At 41.7% G+C, this 15,132-nt stretch overlaps 1 protein-coding gene across 1 annotated transcript in view; it reads left to right on the top strand.

Moving 5' to 3' along the window:
* ARIH2 (ariadne RBR E3 ubiquitin protein ligase 2) overlaps positions 1 to 15,132 on the top strand; it is a 60,765-nt gene that overhangs the window by 7,748 nt on the left and 37,885 nt on the right. The window contains exon 3 of the mRNA XM_008068156.2: positions 1,959 to 2,312. Coding sequence (XP_008066347.1) covers positions 2,058 to 2,312 — 255 coding nt within the window. The 5' untranslated portion in view covers positions 1,959 to 2,057. The remainder of the gene's footprint in view (positions 1 to 1,958; positions 2,313 to 15,132) is intronic.

The following is a 15,132-nucleotide window of genomic DNA, read 5'->3' as shown; positions in this document are numbered from 1 at the left end:
CCACTCCCGGCCACCGCAGCCACGACCTGCTGGGCTCCGGCGATCCTTCCGCCTCAGCCTTCCAAGTAGCCGGAATTACAGGCATGCGCTACCACACCCGGCTGATTTTTTGATTTATTGTAGAGATGAGGTCTTGCTGCCCAGGCGGGTCTCGAACCCATGGGCTCAGGCAATCCACTCACCTCAGCCTCCCAAAGGTGCGGGATTACAGGCTGAGCCACCGAGCCCGGCGTAAAGATTTTTCAATAGCTGACTGGATTTGAACTCTTCATTCTTTTTTTTTTCTTTTTCTTTTTTTTGAGTTGTAGTCTCACTGTGTTTCCAAGGCTGGAGTGCAGTGGCAAGCTCACAGCCACCCCTGTGTTGACCTGCCGGGCCAGGCGGATCCCTCTGTCTTCCAAGTAACCGAAACTACAGGCGCGTGCTACCACGCCTGGCTAATTTTTTGATTTAGGAGGCCAATGCCTTATCCATGATTTAATTGTAGAGATGAGGTCTTGCCAAGTTGCCCAGGCTGTTCTCGAACCCAAGGGTTCAGGCAATCCTCTCGCCTCAGCCTCCCAAAGTGCTGGGATTGCAGGTTTGAGCCACTGTTCCCACTCTGAACTCTTATTTCTTAAGCCTAAATAGATTCTGGTTTTTCCTAGCCTTGATTCTACTAAGGCAGAATATTTGAAGTTTTCTCTCACAATTGGGTCAATTTCTTTGCCTCTAGCTACCTCTTTTAAAGGTTTAGTAGAATTCTTTAAAACTGAAAAATCGGCCAGGCTTGGTGGCTCAGCCTGTCTGTCATCCCAGCATTTTGGGAAACTGAGGCAAGTGGATTGGCCTGAGCCCACAGGTTCGAGACTCACCCAGGCAACTTGGTGAGACCTTGTCTCTACAATAAATCCAAAAAATTAAGCTGGGCTCAGTGGCTCAGCCTGTAATCCTGCGCCTTTGGGAGACTGAGGTGAGTGGATTGCCTGAGCTCACGGGTTTGAGACCTGCCTGGGCAACTTGGCGAGACCTCATCTCTATAATAAATCAAAAATTAGCCGGGTGTGGTAGCGCACTCCTGTAGTTCCATCTACTTGGAAGGCTTAGGAGGAAGGATTGCCGGAGCCCAGCAGGTCGAGGCTGCGGTGGCCAGGAGTGGCCATTGCACTCCAGTCTGGGTGACAGAGTGAGACTCCAACTCAAAAAAAAAAAAAATTAGCCAGGCGTGGTAGCGCATGCCTGTAGTTCAGGCTACTTGGAAGACTGAGGCAGAAGGAATGCCTGAGCCCAGCAGGTCAAGGCTGTGGTGGCTGGGAGCATGCTGCTACACTCCAGTCTGGGCAACAGAGTGAGACTCCAACTCAAAAATAAACAAAACTGAAAAATTAGTTAATTTTGCATATTAGGGGAGAAGGTTTCTGGGCTGTGTGGTTTTTATTTGTCTTTGTTAACTGTGTATCTATTTTCCAAACATCTAAGAGTGATGTCTATGAAACAGTGCTTTTCTTTTCCTACAAATTATAATGTGAAGGAACTGTTTTCCTAATTATATTCTGTCTGTGCCACTACTCACTAGGGCATGATTAATAAAATTTTAAACTTTGGTATTTAAACCTTTATGCTGCCTTCTCTGTGGTCAGCCAGCTGTAGGGATGTGCTTCTCTGTTAAGGACTCTGGCAGAAAGAACACGTCTATTGGAATTTGACTCCCTGACATAGAGCAAATGGACTTGCCCTTTCATGCCAGGACCTTCCTTCATGTAAACTTACCATCATCAGCTGCTTCTGTCTCTCCAGAGAAGGGTTTCCTTTTGATAAGCCTGGGACAGGGGAATGATGGTGAGATTCCCCTGTGAGACCAGAGTTGAAATAGCCTAGAGTGGGGTTAGGGCCAGGGCTATGCCTTTTAGAGTCTTGAATGGTTTCTGTTACAACTTCTCATGGGAAAAAAGTAACAGCTATTTTTTTTTCTCTCTTAGAAGACAAAAATACTAATGCTTTTGAGAAAGCGGTAAAGTTTTGGGGGGAGGGGGGAAAAGCAACTGCTTTCCTGATCTGCAACTTAGCTGGATGTTAAGATGTCGGTGGACATGAATAGCCAAGGGTCTGACAGCAATGAAGAAGACTATGACCCAAATTGTGAGGAAGAAGAGGAGGAAGAGGATGAGGACCCTGGGGATATACACGACTATTATGTGGGAGTAGCCAGCGATGTGGAGCAGCAGGGGGCTGATGCCTTTGATCCCGAGGAGTACCACTTCACTTGCTTGACCTACAAGGAGTCCGAGGGTGCCCTCAACGAGCACATGACAAGCTTAGCCTCTGATTTAAAGGTGAGCAATGTTGTCAATTCCAGTGTAATCCCCCAGTTAAATCTCAGGATGAGCTGTTGTTAATTAATGTCTCCTCCAGACTGATTGAATGGCTTTGTAGCTTGAAACCAAATTTAAGTGTATGTAATAATCGTTTGGATATTTTGTTACATGTATTTTGTTTTCTAATATATGTACATATCACTGAAATACTAAGAATTAGAAAGGAGGGTTGGGGTGGATTCAAGAAAGACATACTGGAAGTAAACAGTAGCAGAATTGCATAGCTTTGTAGTACCTGTTTCAAAAAGTAAGCCTTAAGAAACTTTATGAGGTAGATATGATAAGTATCAGAATTATAATCTTCTACACTTCTCTGTTTAATTGACTGATAAATATTGTGAGAGTATCCAGATCCCCCTGGTTTGCCCTGACCAGTCAGTGCCTTTTGACTAATGAGTTCATTTGTTTCATGTATTGATGGTTGATGTCTAATGTTGAAAAAGATTACTCTAAGATTAAATGACAGCTTGTATTTCATTGATTTTGGGGGGTGTTTGTATGGAAACTTTAAATAATGAACAGACTGGGTGTTAGTAGCTTATGCCTATAATGCCAGCACTTTGGGAGGCCAAGGTGGGAGGATCACTTGAGGCCAGGAGTTTGCGATCAGCCTGGTCAATAGCAAGACCCCCATCCATCTCTCCCCAAAAAAAATTGACTGGGCTTTGTGGTGCATACTGAGGCTAAAGTGGGAAGATATCTTGAGCCCAGGAAGTTGAGACTGTAGTGAGCCACGATCACACCACTGCACTCCAGCTTGGGTGACAGAGCGAGATCCTGTCTCAAAAAAAAAAAAAAAAGCATGAACAAAGTTGATTCCAGCAAGAATCTCATTTTTTAACACTTAAACTAAAGCATACCTTTGAATGGCTTACATTGCAGACCAGTTTTTATGTTCACTATTTACATTTTTTTAATGATCATTTAATCAATTTTCCATCATGTTTCCTTCTCAAATACTGGCCATTATATGAAAGTAGAAACATTTCTCTTTATGGTTTTCATTGATCTTCCTTTACCTTCATGAACTGTTACATGGATTTCCTTGTCTGATCAAATTGAATGTCAAAAGTACAGATTGGCATGATTTCAACCAAATAATTTTTCTTGTTGATACTTAGATGGAAATAACTACAGTGTGCTATGTATGGTTTCTATAAATGTTATGTTGGCCAGGTGCTGTGGCTCAAGCCTGAAATCCCAGCACTTTGGGAAACTGAGGTGAGGTGATTGCCTGAACCCACGGGTTCAAGAACAGCCTGGGCATCTTGGCGAGACCTCATCTCTACAATAAATAAAAAAATTAGTCAGGTGTGGTAGTGCACGCCTGTAGTTCCAGCTACTTGAAAGGCTGAGGCGGAAGGATCACCTGAGCCCAGCAGGTTGACACTGGGGTAGCCATGAGCATGCCACTGCACTCCAGCCTGGGTGACAGAGTGAGACTCCAACGTGTAAAAAAAAAAAAGTTACTTTATCTACTGGTTTGGGATTTTTTTTCCCAAATGGTCAGCAAAGGGTAACTGATACCTTGGATTTAGATACTCAGGGCTTCATTAGTAACTGGTTGGAAGTTTCAAGCTAACTTTTTTTTTGGTGATTCTTTTCTAAAAGTGATTGTAGGCTTCCTCTCTTTTGCTGAGCAGAAAACTCTGAAGAATGGGGACCCATGGATCCTCTGGGATTGGGATTTCTGCACTGTGACTATAGCAAAGCTGCTGGGACCGTTTCTCTAGAGGGCATTTCCCTGGTAGAAATTTTTCAGAATTTTTCCTCCTTACTATGTATATCTCTCCCTTGCTGGTCAGCTAGTTTCTTTTGCTTTAAGCATACTATCAGATTATACACAATTTGATATTTAAAAATAGAAAAGGTTATGTTCATGTTAGGTTAAAAAAATAAAATTAGAAAAGGAATTATCTGGTATGTGGATATGCATAGGGCAGTGTCAGTTGACTGGGTTCATTAGGATGTTCCCATCTATGCACAGAAATTCTCAGTTTGTCAAGCCTTCTGTGCCGATTTTTTGCCCTACTAGAGAGAGCTGAGGTTCCCAAGCACCCATCTTTACTTCCTTTTTTTTTTTAAATTGTGGTAAAATAACAAAAGTTACCATTTTGTGTTCTTCCTTCTTATTAGGCTGACATATATGGTCAGCCTCCTGAAAGCCTTCCCTTCACCTTTTCACCTTTTTTTTGTGCTTTTAAGAAGTTTTCTTCAGAGCATATGCTTTCCCTAAGTGAATCTCCTCGAGTGCCCCTAGAACAGAGTAGCTGTGCCCAAACAATACAGCTCATGTCTATTTTTTTTAGATCATGTCCTGCAGTCTTCTGACTGCCTAATGTTGTTTTACCTTTTCACATATTTTGGCATGATCTCTCCAACTAGATTGTCAGTTCCTGGTGAGCAGTAACTGTCTGATACCTTACCTCCTCCGTTAATCCTGCCATACTATTACATCCACAGTAGATGTTGAATAATTGCTTGGCTACTTGTGGATTTTTTTGATTGTTGGTAACAGTACTTGCCGCTGTTGGTATCAGTTAGATTTTCTAGACCCTGCTATGCATTATTCTCTGTTGTCATGTAAGGGCATTATTCTGGCCTCCACGATTAAAAAGACAAGGAGCAAAAAGAAATTGGAACAGAGATGAGGGAATAAAAAGAGATGGAATAAAGTTGAAGCAGTATAAAAGGGTTAAAGAGAAAATGAGGCAAAGAGAAAAATAATCCACAAAAATTTAGTTCGTGGTAGAAGATGAATTTTGGTTTTTTTCCCTTCCTGAACCTCACTGAGGAGCATGTTAACATTCATTTTCTTTCTGGGACTGGGCAGGAAAGGTCATGGTTCTTTTGGTTGACTTGGCTATACATAAAGGGACTCGGTGTTTTAAGTGGTTCAGAAGAAACGTGACCAAAGAGGCTGAGCAGAACAGCTTGATTTAGAGTAAAGGAGAAGGAATCATCTACATTTTTTTCCTCTTCCAGGTTGGATAAAAACTGGCATTGTTTTTATTTTTGTAACAAATAGTTTTTGAGGATGAGAGGGAATTATTCAAGTGGTTTAGTTTACCTAAACACATGTTGGTTTGGCTACTGTGGTTCCCCTGTTGCACATGTCTCTAAAAGTGGGGTCAGTAGTGATGGTCACTTAGATCATCACTGGTGTCCCCATTGGTCAGTGATGTTTGCACAATATGTTGTGGTATATTGAGATAGTCTTTCATATGGTTTAGGTACTGTTTGGCTTGTAGAAAATGTTATGTATGTATATAAACTAAAAATTAAAATTTTAGGCTAGACATGGTAGCTCATGCCTGTAATCTCAGCACTTTGGGAGGTCTAGGTGGAAGGATTGCTTGAGCCCAGGAGTTCAAGTCCAGCCCAAGTAACATAGCAAGACCTCATCTCTACAAAAAAATCAAAAAATTAACTGGACATGGTAGCATGACTCTGTAGTTTTAGGTACTTGGAGGAGGCTGAGGCAGAAGGACCACCTGAGCACAGGAGATTGAGACTGTGGTGAGCTGTGGTTGTGCCACTACACTCCAGCCTAGGTAACAGAGTGAGATCCCAACTCAAAAAAAAGAAAAAAAAAATCTTATGAAAAGCTGTCTATGAATAAAAGCTATCCAAATTTGAGAAGTGTCTTAAATTTTTCACTGATACTCATGTCTGTGTTACTTGTTTTGTTGTTCCTGTGGATGATCTCTGGCACAGCATTAAGTTAAGTCTCCTATTGCCTTTTTTTTTTTTTTTGAGTCAGAATCTTACTCTGTGACCCAGGCTACAGTGCAGTGACATGCTCACGGCCACTGCAGCCTCAACCTGCTGGGCTCAGGTGATCCTTCTGGTCTCAGCCTTCCAGGTAGCTGGAACCACAGGCACGCACTACCATGCCTGACTAATTTTTTAGATTTATTGTAGAGATGAGGTCTCGCCAAGTTGCCCAGGCTGGTCTCGAACCCCTGGGCTCAGGCAGTCCTCTGACTTCCGCTCCCAAAGTGCTGGGATTACAAGCATGAGCCACCACCCCCAGCACTTTTTTTGCCTTTTGGGATTTGAAGTCTCTTTTTATTATTATTATTATTATTTTTTTTGAGTCTGAGTCTTAAGCTGTCACCCAGGCTGGAGTACAGGGGCATGCTCACAGCCACCGCAGCCTCGACCTGCTATCCTCAAGCGATCCTTCTGTCTCAGCCTTCCTAGTGGCTGGAACCACAGGCATGTGCCACCACAGCTAATTTTTTAATTTATTGTAGAGATGAGGCCTGCTAAGTTGCCCAGGCTGGTCTTGAACCTGTGGCCTCAAGACCAGCCTGAGACTTCAACTCCCCAAAAAAAAATTTTTTTTTTTTTTTTTTTTTTTTTGAGTTGGAGTCTCACTCTGTCACCCAGACTGGAGTGCAGTGGCCGCTCCCGGCCACCGCAGCCTCGACCTGCTAGGCTCCGGTGATCCTTCCGCCTCAGCCTTCCAAGTAGCCGGAATTACAGGCGCGTGCTACCCATGCCCGGCTGATTTTTTGATTTATTGTAGAGATGAGTCTCGCTGCCCAGGCGGGTCTCGAACCCACGGGCTCAGGCAATCCACTCACCCCAGCCTCCCAAAGGCGCGGGATTACAGGCTGAGCCACCGAGCCCGGCTCAAAAAAAAAATTTTTTTTAAGAGACGAGTTCTCACTATGTTGCCCAGGCTGGCCTTGACCTCAAGTGGTCCTCATGCCTCAGCCTTCTGAGTAGCTGGGTAAAGTCTTGTAAGTAGAAAAATCTCATTTATGTAGTTGTATGAAGTATTCTAAGTAGAAAAAATTCCAGTTGTCTGGGACACTGGGCTTTTAATTTAGTGAGGGTCCTATGTCAGAGGGTAACTTTCTGTATGTGTTCTGGAACCAGTTCACGAGTAAGATTATTATCGAAAAGGAAGGCACTCAGAAAATCAGATCAAGGGCTGAAGGTACAGAACAGAGAAAGTGCTTATCTTCTGTGGGGGTGCAGGGGTCAACTACTATTGGTGTATGAATAGTGGCAAAACAGAATCATTGTTTGAGAATGTGCTATCATCCTATATACAAATGGGATAGTTGCGTTAGATAGGATGATTGCCAAGTAAGGTTTTGTGTTGTAGAAGGGAGGGGAAATCTGATAAGTAAGTATTTTTAATGATCATGTATGAATCTTTAAAGAAATTGCCTTTTTACACACTATATTTTTATATGAAACCTATACACACAAATATTATTTTATTTTTTGTTATAGATGAAAGAATTTTTTTCTTGAAAGAATAGACATTAGCTGGGCTCGGTGGCTCAGCCTGTAATCCTGCTCTTTGGGAGACTGAGGTGAGTGGATTGCCTGAAACCACGGGTTCGAGACCCGCCTGGGCAACTTGGCGAGACCTCATCTCTACAATAAATCAAAAATTAGCCGGGCGTGGTAGCGCATGCCAGTAGTTCCAGCTACTTGGAAGGCTGAGGCCGAAGGATCGCTGGAACCCAGCAGCTTGAGGCTGCGGTGGCCGGGAGCGGCCACTGCACTCCAGTCTGGGTGACAGAGTGAGACTCCAACTCAAAAAAAAAAAAAAGAAAGAAAGAAGAGACATTTTATTGTAAATGTGCAGTAGTTAGCTAAGAATTTTGTCAGTTATTCAGTGGCTCCTATTAATACTGTTCCATGGAACCCTTGTGGCATTTGCTGACAGGCTGCTTGGGAAGAGGTTCAGCCTTGGTAGAATCCCAGGCAGCCCAGACAGGGTCATGACTGTGGAGCTGACTTTCCTTGGTGATGGGCCAGAAGTGGATATGGGCAGGGAAGTGAATATTGTTCAGGGCCCCACCCAGTTGCTTCAGGAGAGAGAAGAAATAGGCCACTTACATGGGCAAGATTTAGTCCAGGAGCTGTAGTGAGCTCTACCTGAGCTTTGTGTTGAGGCAAGAGCACCTTGAAGGTGGGATAGAAGGGCAATGCAGGTTACAGAAGAGCATGGTAATGGGAAGGCTAGCTTCTGAGCTGGAATGAGAGGTAAGATGTATAGGTAAAAGAGAATCAAGTATGGAGGATCATAAAAATGTGGACCGAGGAGGTGTTTTTACTATTGGAAAGAGGGATTAGGGTTTTAAAACTTCAACACATATTAGCCAGGCATGGTGATATACACATGTAGTTTCAGCTACTTAAAAGACTGAGGCGGAAGGATCACCTGAGCCTGGCAGGTTGAGACTGCAGTGGCCATAAGCATGCCACTGCACTCCAGCCTGGGCTACAGAGTGATACTCCTACTCTAAATAAATAAATAAAACTTCAACACTGGAGTGGCATAGTGAACTACACTGCTCATTTTTCTTTTTCTTTTTTTTTTTTTTTGAGTTGGAGTCTCACTCTGTCGCCCAGACTGTAGTGCAGTCAGTGGCCGCTCCCGGCCACCGCAGCCTCGACCTGCTGGGCTCCAGTGATCCTTCTGCCTCAGCCTTCTGAGTAGCCGGAATTACAGGCATGCGCTACCACGCCCGGCTGATTTTTTGATTTATTGTAGAGATGAGGTCTCACCTGCCCAAGCGGGTCTCGAACCCGCGGGCTCAGGCAATCCACTCACTTCAGCCTCCCAAAGGCGCGGGATTACAGGCTGAGCCACCGAGCCCAGCTACTGCTCATTTTTCAAGACTTGTGTTCCCCAGATAGGACTGGAAAAATAAGCCAATTATGAATGTTTTTACTGCATTTCTTCTTGTTTTATGAATTGCTGTATTAGGTGCAGTAAGGTTGGGAAAATGTTTTCTTAGAACACTCTATTCTGCCATATCCTTTCTTGGATTTGTTTTAAATCTAATGTTTGTTCTTCAGTAAAATATGACTGGAAAATCTTTTAAGATTCTTCCATGGATAGTTTTTTCCGTTTGTAGATTAATCATAATGAGTTTTCAGGACTTATGACTCTAAATGCAGAAGTCTATAGTCCTATGTTCAAAACAAATAGCTTTTTGCCTTTTTCACTTATAACATGATCAATTAATGTTCATAACAACAAAATGCCTTATTTTAGCCTTTTTCTTAAGTGGCATCAGATAATTGTACAATATTTGGTGAAGACTTTATTAAATTAACTTTCTTTTACCCTAGCATAGTGGAATTTTAAGGCTATTTTATTTTTATTGATTTACATGCTCATTAATTTACCAATAATGTTTTTGTTGTTGTTACTTATGGGAAAGTATCTGCAAGTTGGGCCTAGTAATACTGAGTGTTTGTGTGCTGAGCGGCCATCTGATTTCTATTTTAGTGATCTGATGTCAGATTTCTTTGCATGCCTGTAACTAAGTAGAATCTAGATTAAATTCTTGTGTTTCATATAGTTGGCTGTTAATGGGTATGTTGACATATTTCACAGTGCTTTAGTCTGGAAGTCTGATGTGTGTTTTACTGACGTACAAACTCATTTTTAAAACAGAAATGACAAATGTCCAGAGTGACATTGAGAATTGCCTAAGTACAGCTAGTGCAAAGTTGTCCCTGTCTTGCCAGCTTAGAAAGGTTATTGTCATCACTGTGTACCTGGCACCACATACAACATGCTCACTACCTTCCAGAAAAGAAGCTTCTTCATCAGATTCAAAGGCAGCTTATATTCTAGTCTTCTTCTTGTGCTTTTTCTCTACCTTAGGAACCATGTAAACCATATGAAATCAAGGAGTGATTTGACATTTGTGTTCTTTTTTTTTTTTGATGTGTGTTTTCCAGTCTTGAATTTATATTTCGATTTTTATTGTCAAGATGTTTCTACAGTATTTAAGAAAATAATATCATTGATGTTTCCATTATATCTTAAAGCAAGTTTTCTTCCCTGCTTATTATCTTTCAGGTCTTGTTCATATTAATATATAACATTACAGTGTACCAGTCATTCAACCAGTATTGATTGAGTGCCAGGCGCATAACAGGAAATATAGTGGTAAACAAAACAGATAAAAATCCCTGCCCTGATAGACATTAATTCTAGTAATCATTGTATACATGTATTTATATATTCTGCTTTATTCGTGTGTATTTCAAACATTTCCCCCTGTTTTTACATCATCCTCATAAATTACTTTAAATGGCTATATAGCATGCTATCTTGTTCTTGAACTATAATTTGCTTGGTATTTTCACACTGGACATTTCAGTAAGTACCTATGTGTTAACAGTTGTTGGCGGGACTGGTTATATTGCTGAGTGTCTTCATGGATGTGGCTTTTGTGTCTGTTGGAACTTGTCCAAAGTCTGGGCTAGTGGTCAGATGATTCGGTTCCAGTCCCATTTCTGCCACTTAAAAAAATGTGACCTCGGACAAGTCTCTCATCTCTACCCTTCAGTTTCCTCATCTATAAAACAATGATAGTACTTCCTTCACAACATTAAATGTGATACTAATGCATGTAAAGTGCCTAGCATATGAGTATTCAAACAAACTTTGCTTGTTCAGGGTAGAGATGTGACAAGAGTGGAACAATAGGAATGTTGTTTGCTTTGATTCCTTAAAGCGCATTCTCAGGATTGTGTGTCTTGAGTCATAGGTAGGAGCCTATGCATTGTGGAAGGTTCTGGGTAACACATTGTTGATTAGTGCCTCTGAGTGTGGATATGATACTGGGTTATGTACTTTGGATTATTTTACCTTCACCTAGAGCCTCTGGTATCCTTCTCCTGAGACCCACCAATAAGAAAAGTAAAAATAACACAAAACAAACTTGGAATTGAGGCCAGGAAAAAGATACAAGGGAATATTACCTGTCTTTTGTTCCTGTATTTCTGATTGATTACAATGTTTGGTCTTGTGCCTGTGTTAACAGCACTATTCAATGAAGTGCTTAGTTGACTTCAGGGTCCTTGTTATGAGGCACCCCCTTTAACTTTTGCTTTGTTTCCAATTCAGTCCTTTTTTTATTACTTTGTCTTTGTCCCTGCTGCTCTAGGAAACATTTGGGTTGTTAGATTACCAAAAAGAAAGAAGAATTACAGGAAAGATTTGAGAAAGATGCAGAGTGAGAAACATTTTGTTCCTCCTAAAATGTGTCTGCCCTGTGACTTTATTACTTAAACTGACATAAACTTAGAATATGAAGCTTGTGTTGTGTTTCTTTTTTTTGAACTTTCACAAATCTTTATAAACATGAATGGTTTCACAGTGGTAACCATAGTTATCAACCATTAGTAGAGAAAAAGATAGCCGAGATGAGCAAAAGGATTGTTTGGAGATTTTAATAGAAAAGAGCTTTGCTTATAATTGAACAAGTGTAGTCTCTTTCATGAAAAGTTGTTCTCTTTGACTAGCAATTTCTTTCCTGGTCAGCTCTACCTGCTCTCATTTCTTTTATTCCTTATTTAGGGCTTTACCAGTCTCGTCAGTGTTCTCGTCATCTGGTAGCCTTGCCTCCTTTTACAAGAAGTATTTCCAATGCCATCAAACTTGGCTTCCTAGATTCTCTATCTTAATTGCTGGTATCCACCAAGCTGAAAACAGAGAATTTACCCTTCACTTCCTGTTCCCATGAATCCCTCTTGATCCCCAGAGTTTGTCACCTTTGCCTCTGTACCACTTTGTGCATGTTTCTTGGTATGCTCTTAAAATATTACGCTAATTAGTTGTTTGTAAACCACAGTGTGAACTCTTTGACATAGAGGTCCATATTTTTTCCTTTGTGTAACAGCACTTAGCAGAAATGCCTGCTTCTGTTATATTCTCAGTATTTGTTTGTGTTTAAGTCCAGATCAGTAAATGTAAAAGTTTAAGTGTTTGTTTGATTTAAGTCCAGATCAGTAAATGTAAAAGTTAGCCTAGGCAACATTGCAAGACCTCATCCCTGGGCGTGGTGGCATATGCCTATAGTTCCATCTACTCAGGAAGCTGAGGTGGAAGGATTACTGGAGCCCAGGAGGTTGAAGGTGTGATGAGCTGTGATCCTATCATGCCACTGCACTGTAGTCTGAGCAACGAAGTAAGACCATGACTCAAAAATAAATAAGAAAGAAAAAAAGCAAAAGTTAATAATTTAACCCCAGAGCTCTACTTTTTTTTTTTTTTTTTTTGAATTGGAGTCTCACCCCTTCACCCAAGCTGGAGTGCAGTGGCACGCATGCTTATGGCTACCCCAGCATCAACCTTCTGGGCTCCAGTGATCTTCCGCCTCAGACTTTCGAGTAGCCAGAACTACAGACGCATGCTACCACGCCCGGCTATTTCTTATTTTATTGTAGAGACGAGGTCTCGCCAAGTTGCCCGGGCTGGTCTCGAACCTGGGAGCTCAGGCAATCCACTCACATTGGCCTCCCAAAGTGCTGGGATTACAGGCTGAGCCACCAGACCAGGCTGAGCTCTACTTTTTTTTTTTTTGAGTTGGAGTCTCACTCTGTCGCCCAGACTGGAGTGCCGTGGCTGCTCCTGGCCACTGCAGCCTCGACCTGCTGGGCTCCAGCGATCCTTCCGTCTCAGCCTTCCGAGTAGCCGGAATTACAGGCATGCGCTACCACGCCCGGCTGATTTTTTTATTTATTGTAGAGATGAGGTCTCGCTGCCCAGGCGGGTCTTGAACCCACGGGCTCAGGCAATCCGCTCACCTCAGCCTCCCAAAGGCGCGGGGTCACAGGCTGAGCCACCGAGTCCGGCGAGCTCTACTTCTATATGCTCCCATTTGTAAACAGAAAACTTTCTTGTCAAAGGGCTTTTTCATGAAGCCAGCTGATCTCTAACTAGAGATAGTGTAAACCTAACAGATATGGTTCCTGATTGTGGTGCATATCAGAATTTGTTTTGGCGGTTCTGATACAAAAACCTGAACATACAGTTTGTAATGAAACAAAATCATCAGAGGTGAGGTCAGGGCCCTTTACATTATATTCACATGGAAGTGCAAAAAATTGTGAAATGATTCAGGTTATTCAAGTGAGAAGTCATCCTTGCTTTCTTTGATTGCTGAAAGGACATGTCCAACTTTCAGAGTATACTAGTTTCATAACCAGAGTAGCAGTAGCAGTAGGATATAAACTGTCCAACTGTACTCACAAGTTGGATTGGCTTTCTCTGTAGTACTTTCGATGTCTAAATGTAACTTCATTTAGATATCTAAAATCTAAATTCTAAATGTAATTTTATTGATTTTCAAGATAAACCTGGGCTCTGGAAACCAAAGGGAGAAAGAAGGTCTAGTCCTTGGTGTAGAGGTTCTCCTTTCCTTCTCCAGGCCTGCCGTCAGCACTGGCCTTTTGTAAGGTTTTGTTCTTGAATGACTCCCTGCCCTGTGGCTTGGACCTGGACAAAGATAAGAGGACAAAACAGCACAACTTACAGTTTGAGTTAGAGGGTGACTTTGGCAAGGTTTGTGTCCTCACCCCTCCCCAACCTTCTCAAAAGAGGCCTTGGTGACTTGGAAACTCCTAGTTGAATTCTATTCTATTTTGACGTGTATGTAAACCAACTCTTTATAGAGATCCCACTGTGCAAAGTTCTACTATGTTTTTATGTTCCTACTTAAAAGAGAAGTTTACTTAGCAATAATTATAAATAAATAAATATTCTTTAGTGACAAGATAAAAGTGGATTTTATGTTCTTTTTGATAATGGTAGATATAAAGATGATTAATGGTATCTATAGTCATAAATACAGTGTGAGTGTTATTTAAGTTTTGAATTTTATGATATGCCAAAGCTTTTTTTGCTAGCTTATTAACATTGGCTTCTGCTTTAAGATGGTTGGCTGCATTCACATACCTTTGTTCCCCCTCCATTTCTTTTTGCTTGTTTGTTTTGGAACTTAAATGTCAGTAGCAGTTTTATTTGCAATAGCCAAAAACTGGAAACAGCTCAAATATTTATAAATAGATGAATAAACAAATAATGGCATACCCATAGAATGGCATACTTGTCAGCAATATAAGAAAATGATCAGCTGGGCTCAGTGGCTCAGCCTGTAATCCCAGCGCTTGGGGAGGCTGAGGTGAGTGGATTGCCTGAGCCCGCGGGTTTGACACCCGCCCGGGCAACTTGTCAAGACCTCATCTCTACAATAAATCAAAAATAAGCCGGGTGTGGTAGTGCACGCCTGTAGTTCCAGCTACTTGGAAGGCTCAGGCAGAAGGATCGCTGGAGCCTAGCAGGTTGAGGCTGCAATGGCCGGGAGTGGCCACTGCTCTCCAGTCTGAGTGACAGAGTGAGACTCCAACTCAAAAAAAAAAAAAAAAAAAAAAGAAAATGATCTACTTATATAAACATCATTGATAAGCCTCAAAATAAATAAGTCACATGAGGGAATTCGGGGGAGGAGAGTAAACACTTTATTATTTCAATCATATGAAGTTCTAGATAGTGCAAACACATCTTTCATAAGGGAAAGTAAATCAATGGTTGTCTGTAGGACTGGAAAGGGTAGGGAGAAAAAGATTATTAAAGAGGATGAACTAAATAAGGGGTGCCCCTCCATTTTTAAGTACCATGAAAATGAAAGTAAAAGCACATCCGTGTTATAAACTCACTAACAAAGAGGATGGGTTCGAGGAGGGTATCATGTGGGGACATAATTGCAGTGAGATCCAGTTTATACAGCAAATTTTGAAGAGACTGGACTCTCATCTGACAGACAAAGACTGGAAGAGATAAATGTACTGCAAATGGGGAGGATTAATGAAAAAGATCCTTATATAGAACAGTCAGCCCTGTCCCTATTGGGTTTCTAGGCAAAAAAATATAAACAAATAAATCTGCTTTTTTTTTTTTTTGAGTTGGAGTCTCACTCTGTCACCCAGACTGGAGTGCAGT

This window comes from Carlito syrichta, unplaced genomic scaffold (assembly GCF_000164805.1).
Source record: "Carlito syrichta isolate Samal-C Ts95f unplaced genomic scaffold, Tarsius_syrichta-2.0.1 Scaffold309885, whole genome shotgun sequence".
In the NCBI taxonomy this organism is placed as follows: domain Eukaryota; kingdom Metazoa; phylum Chordata; class Mammalia; order Primates; family Tarsiidae; genus Carlito; species Carlito syrichta.
This window is presented reverse-complemented; position numbering and strand designations above follow the sequence as displayed.